The sequence below is a fragment of the Serinus canaria genome, chromosome 25 (genome assembly GCF_022539315.1).
Source record: "Serinus canaria isolate serCan28SL12 chromosome 25, serCan2020, whole genome shotgun sequence".
NCBI lineage: Eukaryota > Metazoa > Chordata > Aves > Passeriformes > Fringillidae > Serinus > Serinus canaria.
The window spans coordinates 11,004,306-11,016,489 of NC_066338.1; the positions used below are offsets into that span (position 1 = coordinate 11,004,306).

Sequence of the window (12,184 nt, forward strand, 5' to 3'; positions counted from 1 at the left end):
GGTCGCCTGTTGTCCCCACGGCTGCCTCCTCTTCCTCACTCCGTGCTGCGTTGTGGGACAGCCGGTGCTGGGGGTCCCGGACCCCACCCAAAGCCGTCCCATCACTGGGGTTCAGTTGGCTCTGGGGGTTGCGGGTTCCACCCCAAAATGACATCCCATGCCTGCAGCACGGTGGGGTACGGCCAGTTCTGGGGGTCCCCTCCACCGAGACCCCATCATTGGGGTACACCTGATCTGGGGGTCCCACCCACCCACTGAGACCCCATCATTGGGGTACACCTGATCTGGGGGTCCCACCCACCCACTGAGACCCCATCATTGGGGTACACCTGATCTGGGGGTCCCACCCACCCACTGAGACCCCATCATTGGGGTACACCTGATCTGGGGGGTCCCACCCACCCACTGAGACCCCATCATTGGGGTACACCTGATCTGGGGGTCCCACCCACCCACTGAGACCCCATCATTGGGGTACACCTGATCTGGGGGTCCCACCCACCCACTGAGACCCCATCCCCGGGGTACAGCGAGTTCTGGGGGTACAGCCAGTTCTGGGGGTCCCACCCACCCAATAGACCCCATCCCCAGGGTACAGCCAGTTCTGGGGGTCCCCCATGGAGACCCATCCCCGGGGTACAGCCAGTTCTGGGGTTCCACCCACCCCTTGAGACCCCATCACTGGGGTACAGCCCGTTCTGGGGGTCCCACCCACCCAATAGACCCCATCCCCAGGGTACAGCCAGTTCTGGGGTCCCACCCACTGAGACCCCATCCCTGGGGTACACCTGATCTGGGGGTCCCATCCACCCCCTGAGACCCATCACTGCAACCCCCCATTCTGGGGTACACTTTTTTGGGGGATCTCCTCCACCCACTGAGACCCCATCCCCGGGGTACACCTATTTCTGGGGATCCCCTCCATCCCCTGAGCCCCATCATAGGGGTACACCTGTTCTGGGGGTTCCCTCCACCGAAACCCCATCCCTGGGGTACACCTGCTTTTGGGGTCCCCCATTGAGACCCATCATTGGGGTACACCTATTTTGGGGGTCCCCTCCATCCCCTGAGCCCCATCATTGGGGTACACCTATTTTGGGGATCCCCTCCATCCCCTGAGCCCCATCATTGGGGTACACCTGTTCTGGGGGTCCCCCATTGAGACCCCATCCCTGGGGTACACCTCTTCTGGGGGTCCCGTCTACCAAGACCCAATCCCTGGGGTACACCTGTTTTTGGGGGTCCCCTTGACCCCCTGAGCCCCATCCCTGGGGTACACCTGGTTTTGGGGTCTCCCCCTGACCCCCTGAGCCCCATCCCTGGGGTACACCTGTTTTTGGGGTCTCCCCCTGAGACCCCACCTCTGCAGCCCCCCATTCCGGGGTACACCTGTTCTGGGGGTCCCCCACTGAGACCCCACCTCTGCAGCCCCCCATTCCGGGGTACACCTGTTCTGGGGGTCCCCCCCTGAGACCCCACCTCTGCAGCCCCCCATTCCGGGGTACACCTGTTCTGGGGGTCCCCCACTGAGACCCCACCTCTGCAGCCCCCCATTCCGGGGTACACCTGTTCTGGGGGTCCCCCACTGAGACCCCACCTCTGCAGCCCCCCATTCCGGGGTACACCTGTTCTGGGGGTCCCAGCCCCCTCCCCCACTGACACCCCATCACTGCAGCACTGGGAATCCCAGACCCCCACCCCTTGAGAACGCCCCCCACCCCCCAAAACCCATTGAGACCCCTCCCCACCCCCCCCAAAAACTCCACCCCTCCCCCACCCATCGGGTACAACTGGTGCTGGGGGTCCCGGCCCCCCCCTCACCCACCGAGACCCCCCCCCAAATGCAGCTGGGGGGGTGCAGGCAGGACCCCCCCATGCTGGGGGGGCACTGGGGGGGCGGTGTCACCTCTGGGGGGGCACATCAGGGTGCTTGGGGGGGGGACGGGGGCTCAGTCCCCCTGCCCCCTCCTCTCGGGGAGGGAGGGGCTTCTTCATCTTCTTTGGTTTTTGGGGTTTTTGTTTTGTAAAGAAAATGAAAATGGAAAAAAAGTGAAAAATAAATTTAAAAAAAGGATGGGAAAAAAAAATAAAAAAGATTTTATTGGTCCCGACCCGATCGGGGGTGGGGGGACCCCCGGAATTAGGGATGGGGGGTGCAGGGATAGGAGACCCCAAAATTAGGGATTGGGGGGGTGCAAGGACCCCAAAATTCGGGGTGGGGGGGTGCAAGGATCGGGGACCCCCGGAATTAGGGATTGGGGGGTGCAGGGATGGGGGACCCCAAAATTAGGGATTGGGGGGGGTGCAAGGACACCAAAATTAGGGATTGGGGGTGCAGGGATGGAGAACCAAAATTAGGGATGGGGGTACAAGGATCGGGGACCCCAGGATTGGGATGGGGGGTGCAAGGATAGAGGACCCCAAAATTAGGGATGGGGGGTGCAGGGATGGGGGACCCCAAAATTCGGGATGGGGGGGGGTGGAAGGAAGGGGGACCCCAAAATTAAGGATGGGGGACCCTAAAACTCGGGATGGGGGGTGCAGGCATAGGGGACCCCAAAATTAGGGATGGGGGACCCTAAAATTCGGGATGTGGGGGTGCAAGGACGGGGGAGCAAAATTAGGGGTGGGAGGTGCGAGTAACCCTAAAACTCGGGATGGGGGGGTGCAGGGATGGGGACCCCAGGATTGGGATGGGGGGTGCGAGGATGGGGGACCCCAGAATTCGGGATGGAGGTGCCGGGATAGGGAACCCCAGAACTGGGGATGGGGGTGCCGGGATAGGGGACCCCAAAATTCGGGATGGGGGGTGCGAGGATGGGGGACCCCAGGATTGGGGATGGGGGATGCAGGGATGGGGGACCCCAGGATTGGGGATGGAGGGTGCAGGCATAGGGGACCCCAAAATTAGGGATGGGGGACCCTAAAATTTGGGATGTGGGGGTGCAAGGACGGGGAAACAAAATTAGGGGTGGGAAGTGCGAGGACCCCAAAATTAGGGATGGGGGGGTGCAGGGACGGGGGACCCCAGAATTGGGGATGGGGGTGCGAGGATGGGGGACCCCAAAATTCGGGATGGGGACCCTAAAATTGAGGATGGGGGTGCAAGGACCCCCAAAATTCGGGCTGGGGGTGCAGGGACCGGGTTGACCCCGGATGGAGGGGGTGGGGGAGGTCTCGGCCCTCCAGTTTCCCGTCGGCCCCGCGGCCCCGGTGGCTCCGCCCTCCCGGCAGCGCGCGCGTGGGGGCGGGGCCAAGCGGGGGACCGGGACCGGGACCGGGACCGGGAACCGGGACCCGGCCGGGACCCACGTGCAGCGCAGAGCGAGATGTGGCCGCTCCGCCTGGGCACGGTGAGAATCGGGGCTGGCAGGGGGCCCGGTGCCCGCGGGGGGGGGGGGTCCCGGTAAGGATCCCCGGTAAGGGTTCCCGGTTCACGGTTCCCGGTAAGTGTTCCCGGTGAGGATCCCCGGTGAGGCTCTCCGGTAAGATCCCCGGTAAGGGTTCCCGGTAAGGATCCCCGGTGAGGATCTCCGGTAAGGATCCCCGGTTCCCGGTAAGGATCCCCGGTTCCCGCCTCCCCCTGTGCGCGCTGGATGCTGCGGCCCCGGTGGCTCCCGGTGCTCACAGGGGTCCCGGTGCCCACACTGTGCTGCAGCCCCGGTGGCTCCCGGTACACGGGGGGAGGGGACACCCACCGGGGCTCCCGGTGCACGGGAAGTCCCGGTGACCGGAGGGACGGTCCCGAATCCCAAACGAGTCCCGTTCCCGGTGGCTCCCGGTGCTCGCAGGAGTCCCGGTGCCCACACTGTGCTGCAGCCCCGGTGGCTCCCGGGGGCTCTCGGTGCTCACAGGGGTCCCGGTACCGGTACACGGGGGGAGGGGACACCCACCGGGGCCCCCGGTGCACGGGAAGTCTCAGTGACCGGAGGGAGAGTCCCGGAACCCAAACAGGTCCCGTTCCCGGTGGCTCCCGGTGCTCGCAGGGGTCCCGGTGCTGCAGCCCCGGTGGCACGATCCCGGTCCCCGGTGGGGGGGTCCCGCTCCCCGTTACCGGGGGAGTGTCCCGGTACCTCCGTTCCCCCTCTTTGTACCCCTTCCCCCGGGGGATCTCAATTCCATCCCGCTCCTCTTCCTCCCCCGCTCTGAGCACCGGGACCCCCATCCCGGTGTCCTGTGTCCCCCCCCCCACCCCGGCCCGGTTCCCCCCCCACCCCCGCGGACTTTGCGTCCGTCCCAAAGTCCCCGGGGCCGGTCCCGGTCCCGGCCCCGCCACCGGCCTTGGCCCCTGCCCGGTGCCCGCGGCCCCGCGGGTGATGCAATGGGGCGGCCGCGGTTACATCACCCGGCACCGGGCACCGGGGGGCACCGGGGGCACCCCCGGGTGTGCACGGGTGGGGTCCCCCCACAGCCACAACGACGGGGGTCCCGTGGGTGAGAATCCAGCTGGGCACCGGAGCGTGGGGGGGGGGGGGGTCCCCGGGTGGTTTTGGGGGTCCTTGGGGACCCTGAGCTTGGAGGGATCCCCATGTGCCCTGTGAGGTCCTTGGGGGACCCATGTGCCCCCAGATCCTTGGGGGTCCCCTTGTGCTTTTTGGGGGTCCTTGGAGGGTTTTAGGGGTCCCTCGTGTGCTCTCTGAGGTCCTTGGGGCTCCCCATGTGGCTTGTGGGGGCCTTGGAGGGAACCCCAGGTGGTTTTGGGGGGGGTCCCTGTGTGCCTTGGGGGGAATTTTGGGGGGGTCCCCATGCACCCTGTGGGATCTTTGGAGGTCCCCATGTGCCTTTTGGGGCCCTTGGGAGGATCCCCAAATGTTTTCAGGGCTCCTTGTGGGCTTTTTGAGGTCTTTGGGGGGTCCCCATGTACCCTGTGGGGTCCCCATGTGCTTTTTGGGACCCTTAGGAGGATCCCCAAGTGTCTTTGGGGGTCCTTGTGAGGACTTTGAGGGGGTCCCCATGTGCCCTGTGGGGTCCTTGGAGGTCCCCATGTGCCTTATGGGCCCTTGGGAGGATCCCCATGTGCCCTGTGGGGTCCCCATGCATTTTTGGGGGGACCATGGAGAAGTCTCCGTGTGCCCCTTGGGGTCCCCGTGCACCCTGTGTGGAGCTTGGGGGCGTCCCCATGTGCCCCGTGGGGTCCTTGGGGTCCCCATGTGCCCCGTGGGGAGCTTGGGGACCCCGTGGGGTCCTTGGGGTCCCCATGTGCCCCTTGGTGTCCCCCATGTGTGGAACTCTGGGGGATCCCCATGTACTCCGTGTGCCCCGTGGGGTCCTTGGGGTCCCCGTGTGCCCCTTGAGGTCCCCATGTGCCCCGTGGGCTCCCCGTGTGCCCCGTGGTGTCCTTGGGGTCCCCATGTGCCCCTTGCGGTCCCCATGTGCCCCTTGGGGTGCCCATGTGCCCCGTGGGCTCCTTGAGGTCCCCATGTGCCCTGTGAGCTCCTTGGGGTCCCCATGGGCTCTGTGGACCCCTTGGGGGGTCCCCATGTGCCCCGTGGGGTCCTTGGGGTCCCCATGTGCCCCGTGGGGTCCCCATGTGCTCCGTGGGGTCCTTGCGGTCCCCATGTGCCCCTTGGGGTGCCCATGTGCCCCGTGGGCTCCTTGGGGTGCCCATACCCTGCAGGGTAACTGGGGGCAGATCCTGGGGCTGTCCCACCTGCCACTGTCACCCGTAGGTGCTGGCAGGGGACCCCAGGGGTCACAGCTTGTCCCCCCCTCTCTGTGCAGAGCCTGCAGCGCTGGGGGGCCCGGCTGGGCACCGGCAGCCGGCGGGCACAGCACGGGGCTGCTGCCGCCGCTGCCCCCGGGCACTGCCCGGGCTGGACGGGCCAGGAGAGCCTGGCCCAGAGCGACCCCGAGCTCTGGAGCCTGGTGCAGAAGGAGAAGGATCGGCAGTGCCGGGGGCTGGAGCTCATCGCCTCGGAGGTGGGGCTGGGGGCGTGGGCAGGGGTGGGGTCGGGGTTGGGGGGGTGGGGTTGGGCCAGAGTGCCCCTTGTTTAGGGGGGTTTGGCTGCTCTGATTCCCATCCCTGTCCCAGTCCCCACGGGGGGGGGTCCTGGTGCCCCCATTCTCCTCCTGTGTGCCCCTTCCCCCCCACCCCCCTGTCCACCCCAAAGTCCCCAGGGCTGGCACAGCCACTGCCACCAGCCTTGGTCCCTGCCCGGTGCCCATGGGGTGGGGTCAGACCTGGGGTACCCCCGGTTTAGGGGGGTTTGGCTGCTCTGATTCCCACCCCAGTCCCCACTAGGGGGGTTCCAGTGCTCCTGTTCTCCCCCTGTGTGCCCCTTCCCCAACCTCCATCACCCCTGGGGGTCTCAGTTCCATCTCACCCCCCCCTCTGACCCCAGCTGCCCCCCATCCCCCTGTCCACCCCAAAGTCCCCAGGGCTGGCACAGCCACTGCCACCAGCCTTGGCCCCTGCCCAGTGCCCCCAGACCTGGGGTACCCCCTGTTTTGGCTGCTCTGATTCCCATCCACCTTTCCCCCCCCCAGAATTTCTGCAGCCGGGCAGCGCTGGAGGCCCTGGGCTCCTGCCTCAACAACAAATACTCGGAGGGGTATCCTGGGAAGAGGTAAAGTGGGGAGTGGGCTGGGGGGGCACTGGGCTTCAGCTGCAGGAGCCACCCAGGGATGGACTGGGGGCTCCCCAGAAGGCTGACCTGGACCAGAGCTAAGGAACAAACAGGGATTTATTAAGAGGCCTCAACAGATCCACCTTGGGCAAAGAGGATTTTTTAGACAATATCAGGGTGACCCCCTGGTGTCCCCAGGTACCACAGGGGGGCCAGGGTGGTGGTCAGAGCGCTCCCATGGGGTCGGGCTGGCAGTGGGGACCCCCTGGTGACCCCCACTTGTTGTGATTTCAGGGTTTACCTCAGAACCTCAGGTCCCTCCCTGATAATTCCCTCCCAGGTGTGTCAGTCACCTCTCCTTTCCCCTCCCAGCACTGTCTGTCAGTCCTGGCATTCCAGAGTGATTGGCAGATTCAAAGGATGCCCTCCACCCCCGGGGGGCACTGGGACATCCAGGTGTCCTTTGTCCCTTGAGACCTCCCCTCCTGTACCTGCCTGGTGGCTCCCTGCCCCTTCCCTGCCCCTCTCCCCGGGGTTAAAAGGAGCAGCACCCACGGGGTCAGGAGTTCTGCTGGAGCTGTGCTGGGTTCAGAGAACAAAGCTCTGGATCCAAACCCTCCATCAGAACCGACTCCTTTCCTTCACCATCACCCTAAAGCTTCTCCGTGGTCTTTGGGGCTCTGGGAGCTCCGGGGTCTCCTCTGGGGCTGCAGGACCAGGGCAGCCACACGTTGTGGTGCCAGTAAATTGGAATTTTACCAATTTAGCTGGGTGGATGCCTCAGCTTGTCTGGCCCTTGGTGCTGAACCAAATAGCGGCGCTGTCTGTCCTTCCCTGGTGTGTCTGACCTGTCTGTCCCTCCCTCTCGCTGTCTGTCCCTCTGACTCACCCCACAGACACTTTGGGCTGGCTGGGTGCTGCACTTGGGCACGTGGGGACAAGTCCAGGCGTGCAGGAGCTCTGGTGGCTGCAGGATGGAGCTTCCCCTCTAACAGGGGCTGCTCCTCAGGTTTTCCTCTGCTGGAGAAGGTTTAGGGCGATGGGGAAGGAAAGGAGTCGGTTCTGATGGAGGGTTTGGATCCAGAGCTTTGTTCTCTGAACCCAGCACCAGCTCCAACAGAACTCCTGACCCCGTGGGTGCTGCTCCTTTTAACCCCGGGGAGAGGGGCAGGGAAGGGGCAGGGAGCCACCAGGCAGGTACAGGAGGGGAGGTCTCAAGGGACAAAGGACACCTGGATGGCCCAGAGCCCCCCTGGGGGTAGAGGGCATCCTTGGAATCTGCCAATCACTCTGGAATTGCAGGACTGACAGACAGTGCTGGGAGGGGAAAGGTGAGGTGACTGACACACCTGGGAGGGAATTATCAGGGAGGGACCCGAGGTTCTGAGGTAAACCCTGAAATCACAACAGGTGGGGACCCCCTCTGTGACCCCCTGGTGTCCCCAGGTACCACAGGGGGGCCAAGGTGGTGGATCAGATCACTCCCATGGGGTCAGGCTGGCATTGGTGACACTTAGTGACCCCCTGTTGTCCCCAGGTAGTACAGGGGGGCCAAGGTGATGGATCAGGCTGCTCCCATGGTGTCAGGCTGGCAGTGGTGACCCCCTGGTGACCCTCTGGTGTCCCCCTGGTGTCCCCAGGTACTACGGGGGTGCTGAGCTGATGGATCAGATTGTTTCCATGGGGTCAGCCTGGCATTGGTGACACTTAGTGACCCCCTAGTGTCCCCAGGTAGTACAGGGGTGCTGAGGTGATGGATCAGATCGCTCTCATGGGGTTGGGCTGGCAGTGGGGACACTTGGTGTCCCCCTGGTGTCCCCAGGTACTACGGGGGTGCTGAGGTGGTGGATCAGATCGCTCTCATGGGGTTGGGCTGGCAGTGGGGACACTTGGTGACCCCCTGGTGACGCTTGGTGTCCCCCTGGTGTCCCCAGGTACTACGGGGGTGCCGAGGTGATGGATCAGATTGTTCCCATGGGGTCAGGCTGGCATTAGTGATGCCCTGGTGATGCCCAGGTGTCCCCCTGGTGTCCCCAGGTACTATGGGGGGGCCGAGGTGGTGGATCAGATCACTCCCATGGTGTCAGGCTGGCATTGGTGACACTTGGTGACCCCCTGGTGACCCCCGGTGACACTTGGTGTCCCCCTGGTGTCCCCAGGTACTACGGGGGGGCCGAGGTGGTGGATCAGATCGAGCTGCTGTGCGAGCGGCGGGCGCTGGAGGCCTTCGACCTGGACCCCGCGCGCTGGGGCGTCAACGTCCAGCCCTACTCGGGCTCCCCGGCCAACCTGGCCGCCTACACGGCCCTGCTGCAGCCCCACGAGCGCCTGATGGGGCTGGACCTGCCCGACGGGGGCCAGTGCGTGGGGACTGGGATTGGGATTGGGATTGGGGATTGGGTATTGGGAATGGGGATTGGGAATGGGGGAATGGGGATTGGGAATGGGGGAATGGGGATTGGGAATGGGGGAATGGGACCTGCCCGACGGGGGCCAGTGTGTGCGGACTGGGATTGGGATTGGGGGGATTGGGGATGGGGATTGGGAATGGGGGAATGGGACCTGCCCGACGGGGGCCAGTGCGTGGGGACTGGGATTGGGATTGGGGGAATTGGGGAATGGGTATTGGGACTGGTGATTGGGAATGGGGAATGGGGATTGGGAATGGGGGATGGGGATTGGGAATGGGGGAATGGGACCTGCCCGATGGGGGCCAGTGCGTGGGGACTGGGATTGGGATTGGGAATTGGGGATTGGGGATTGGGAATGGGGGAATGGGGATTGGGAATGGGGGAATAGGGATTGGGAATGGGGGAATGGGACCTGCCCGATGGGGGCCAGTGCGTGGGGACTGGGATTGGGATTGGGAATTGGGGATTGGGGATTGGGAATGGGGATTGGGAATGGGGGAATGGGGATTGGGAATGGGGGAATTGGACCTGCCCGACGGGGGCCAGTGCGTGGGGACTGGGATTGGGATTGGGGATTGGGGGAATGGGGATTGGGAATGGGGGAATGGGGATTGGGAATGGGGGAATGGGACCTGCCCGACGGGGGCCAGTGTGTGCGGACTGGGATTGGGATTGGGGGAATTGGGGATTGGGAATGGGGGAATGGGACCTGCCCGACGGGGGCCAGTGCATGGGGACTGGGATTGGGATTGGGGATTTGGGGATTGGGGATTGGGGATTGGGGATTGGGAATGGGGGAATTGGACCTGCCCGATGGGGCCCAGTGTGTGCGGACTGGATTTGGGATTGGGGAATGGGTTGGGAATGGGATTGGGAATGGGAGAAGGGGTTGGGAATGGGGATGGACCTGCCCGACGGGGCCAGTGAGTGGGGACTGGGATGGGATTGGGATTGGATTGGGGATTGGGATTGGGGGAATGGGACCTGCCCGACGGGGGCCAGTGGTTGGGGATGGGATGGGATTGGGGATGGGGGGATGGGATGGGTGGGAATTGGATGGGGGGAGTGAGTGGGGATGGGATGGAGGATGGGATTGGGATGGGATTGGGGGATTGGGTTGGGGATTGGGGAATGGAGGGGTGAATTGGGGTGATTGGGCGTTGGGAATTGGGGGATTGGGTGGATTGGGGATGGGATTGGGGGATTGGAATGGGGATTGGGGATTGGACCTGCCCGACGGGGGCCAGTGCTTGGGGATTGGGGATTGGGAATGGGGGAATGGGGATTGGAGGATTGGGGATTGAGGGATTGGGGATTGGGAATGGGGGAATTGGGGTTGGGCGTTGGGAATTAGGGGATTGGTGATTGGGAATGGGGATTGGGCTTGGGGGATTGGGGATTGGGGGACTGGGGATTGGGAATGGGGGATTGGACTGCCCGACGGGGGCCAGTGCGTGGGGATGGGATTGGGGATTGGGATTGGGGATTGGACATGGGGATTGGGGGATTGGGAATTGGGGGATTGGGGATTGGGAATGGGGGAATTGGACCTGCCTGACGGGGGCCAGTGCTGGGGACTGGGGGGAAGGGGATTGGGATTGGGGTTGGGGATTGGGGATTGGGAATTGGGGGGATTGGGAGTTGGGCATTGGGGGATTTGGGGGATTGAGGGATTGGGGGATTGGACATTGGGGGATTGGGGGATTGGGGATTGGGAAGGGGGATTGGGGGAATTGGGGGTTTATGGGATTTGGGCAATGGGGGACCTTGGGGGATTTGGGCTTTGGGGATTGGGGAGTTGGGGATTGGGAATTGGGGAATGGGACCTGCCCGACGGGGGCCAGTGCGTGAGGACTGGGATTGGGATTTGGGGATTGGGGATTGGTGATTGGGGAAATTTGGGAGGCTTGGGGATTGGGGGGAATTGGGGGATTGGGGATTGGGAGTTGGGGATTGGGGGATTGGGGATTGGGAATGGGGGAATTGGACCTGCCCGACGGGGGCCAGTGCGTGGGGACTGGGGAGTTTGGGAATGGGGGAATTGGGGGATTGGGGATTGGGAGTTGGGGATTGGGGGAATTGGGGAATTGGGAATTGGGAATTAGGAGTTGGGGAATGGGGATTGGGGGGGTTGGGATGGGGGAATGGGACCTGCCTGACGGGGGCCAGTGGGTGGGGACTGGGGATTGGGGCTGGGATTGGGATTTGGGGGATTGGGGATTGGAGGATGTGAGGATTGGGAGTTGGGGGATTGGGGAATTGGAAACTGAGGAGTTGGGATTTGAGGATTGGGGGATTGGGGAGTTTGGGACTGGGGATTGGACCTGCCTGAAGGGGGCCAGTGCAGAGCAAACTGGGAATTGGGAATTGGGATGTAGGGCCAGTACATGGGGAGCTGGGAATTGGGGGAATTGGGAATTGGGGGACCATCTTCCCAAGGCCCACCCTAATATTTTCCCAGGCCCAACTTTTCTTTCCAACTCCCCTGAACATCCCATGATTTCATCCCCGTTTCATCCCCATTTTATCCCCGTTTCATCCCCATTTTATCCCTGTTCCATCCCCATTTTATCCCTGTTTTATCCCCGTTTTATCCCCATCGCATCCCCCATCTCATCCCCATTTTATCCCCATTTTATCCCCATTTTATCCCCGTCTCATTCCCATTTTATCCCTATTTTATCCCCATTTTATCCCAGTTTTATCCCCTTCTCATCCCCGTTTTATCCCTGTTCCATCCCAGCCTCACCCACGGCTACATGACCGATGCCAAGAGGATCTCGGCCACCTCCATCTTCTTCGAGTCCATGCCCTACAAGCTGGATGTGAGCTGGGGGCAGGGAGGGTCTGGGGGGAGCCCTGAGGTGTCCCCAAGGTCACCTGTCTGTCTGTCTGTCTGTCTGTCTGTCCATTCATCCCTGGGCTGACTGACCTGTCTGCCTGTCCCTGGGCTGACTGACCTGTCTGTCTGTCTGTCCATTCATCCCTGGGCTGACTGACCTGTCTGCCTGTCCCTGGGCTGACTGACCTGTCTGTCTGCCTGTCTGTATGTCTGTCCGTGGGTTGATTGACCTGTCTGTCTGTCTATCACTGGGCTGACTGACCTGTCTGTCTGTCTGTCCATCCCTGGGTTGACTGACCTGTCTGTCTGTCTGTCTGTCCATCCCTGGACTGACTGACCTGTCTGTCTGTCCGTCCCTGGACTTA

The 12,184-nt window shown here is 63.3% G+C and overlaps 1 protein-coding gene across 1 annotated transcript; it reads left to right on the forward strand.

The window, feature by feature from the left end:
- The first annotated feature begins 3,218 nt into the window (after nucleotides 1-3,218).
- On the forward strand, nucleotides 3,219-11,919 carry SHMT2 (serine hydroxymethyltransferase 2). Its single transcript, XM_050984765.1, has 5 exons — nucleotides 3,219-3,353; nucleotides 5,722-5,919; nucleotides 6,487-6,566; nucleotides 8,726-8,926; nucleotides 11,721-11,919. The coding sequence occupies exons 1-5, from the start codon at nucleotides 3,330-3,332 to the stop codon at nucleotides 11,902-11,904; spliced, it is 687 nt and encodes a 228-aa protein (XP_050840722.1). The 5' UTR covers nucleotides 3,219-3,329; the 3' UTR covers nucleotides 11,905-11,919.
- The last annotated feature ends 265 nt before the right edge of the window (nucleotides 11,920-12,184 follow it).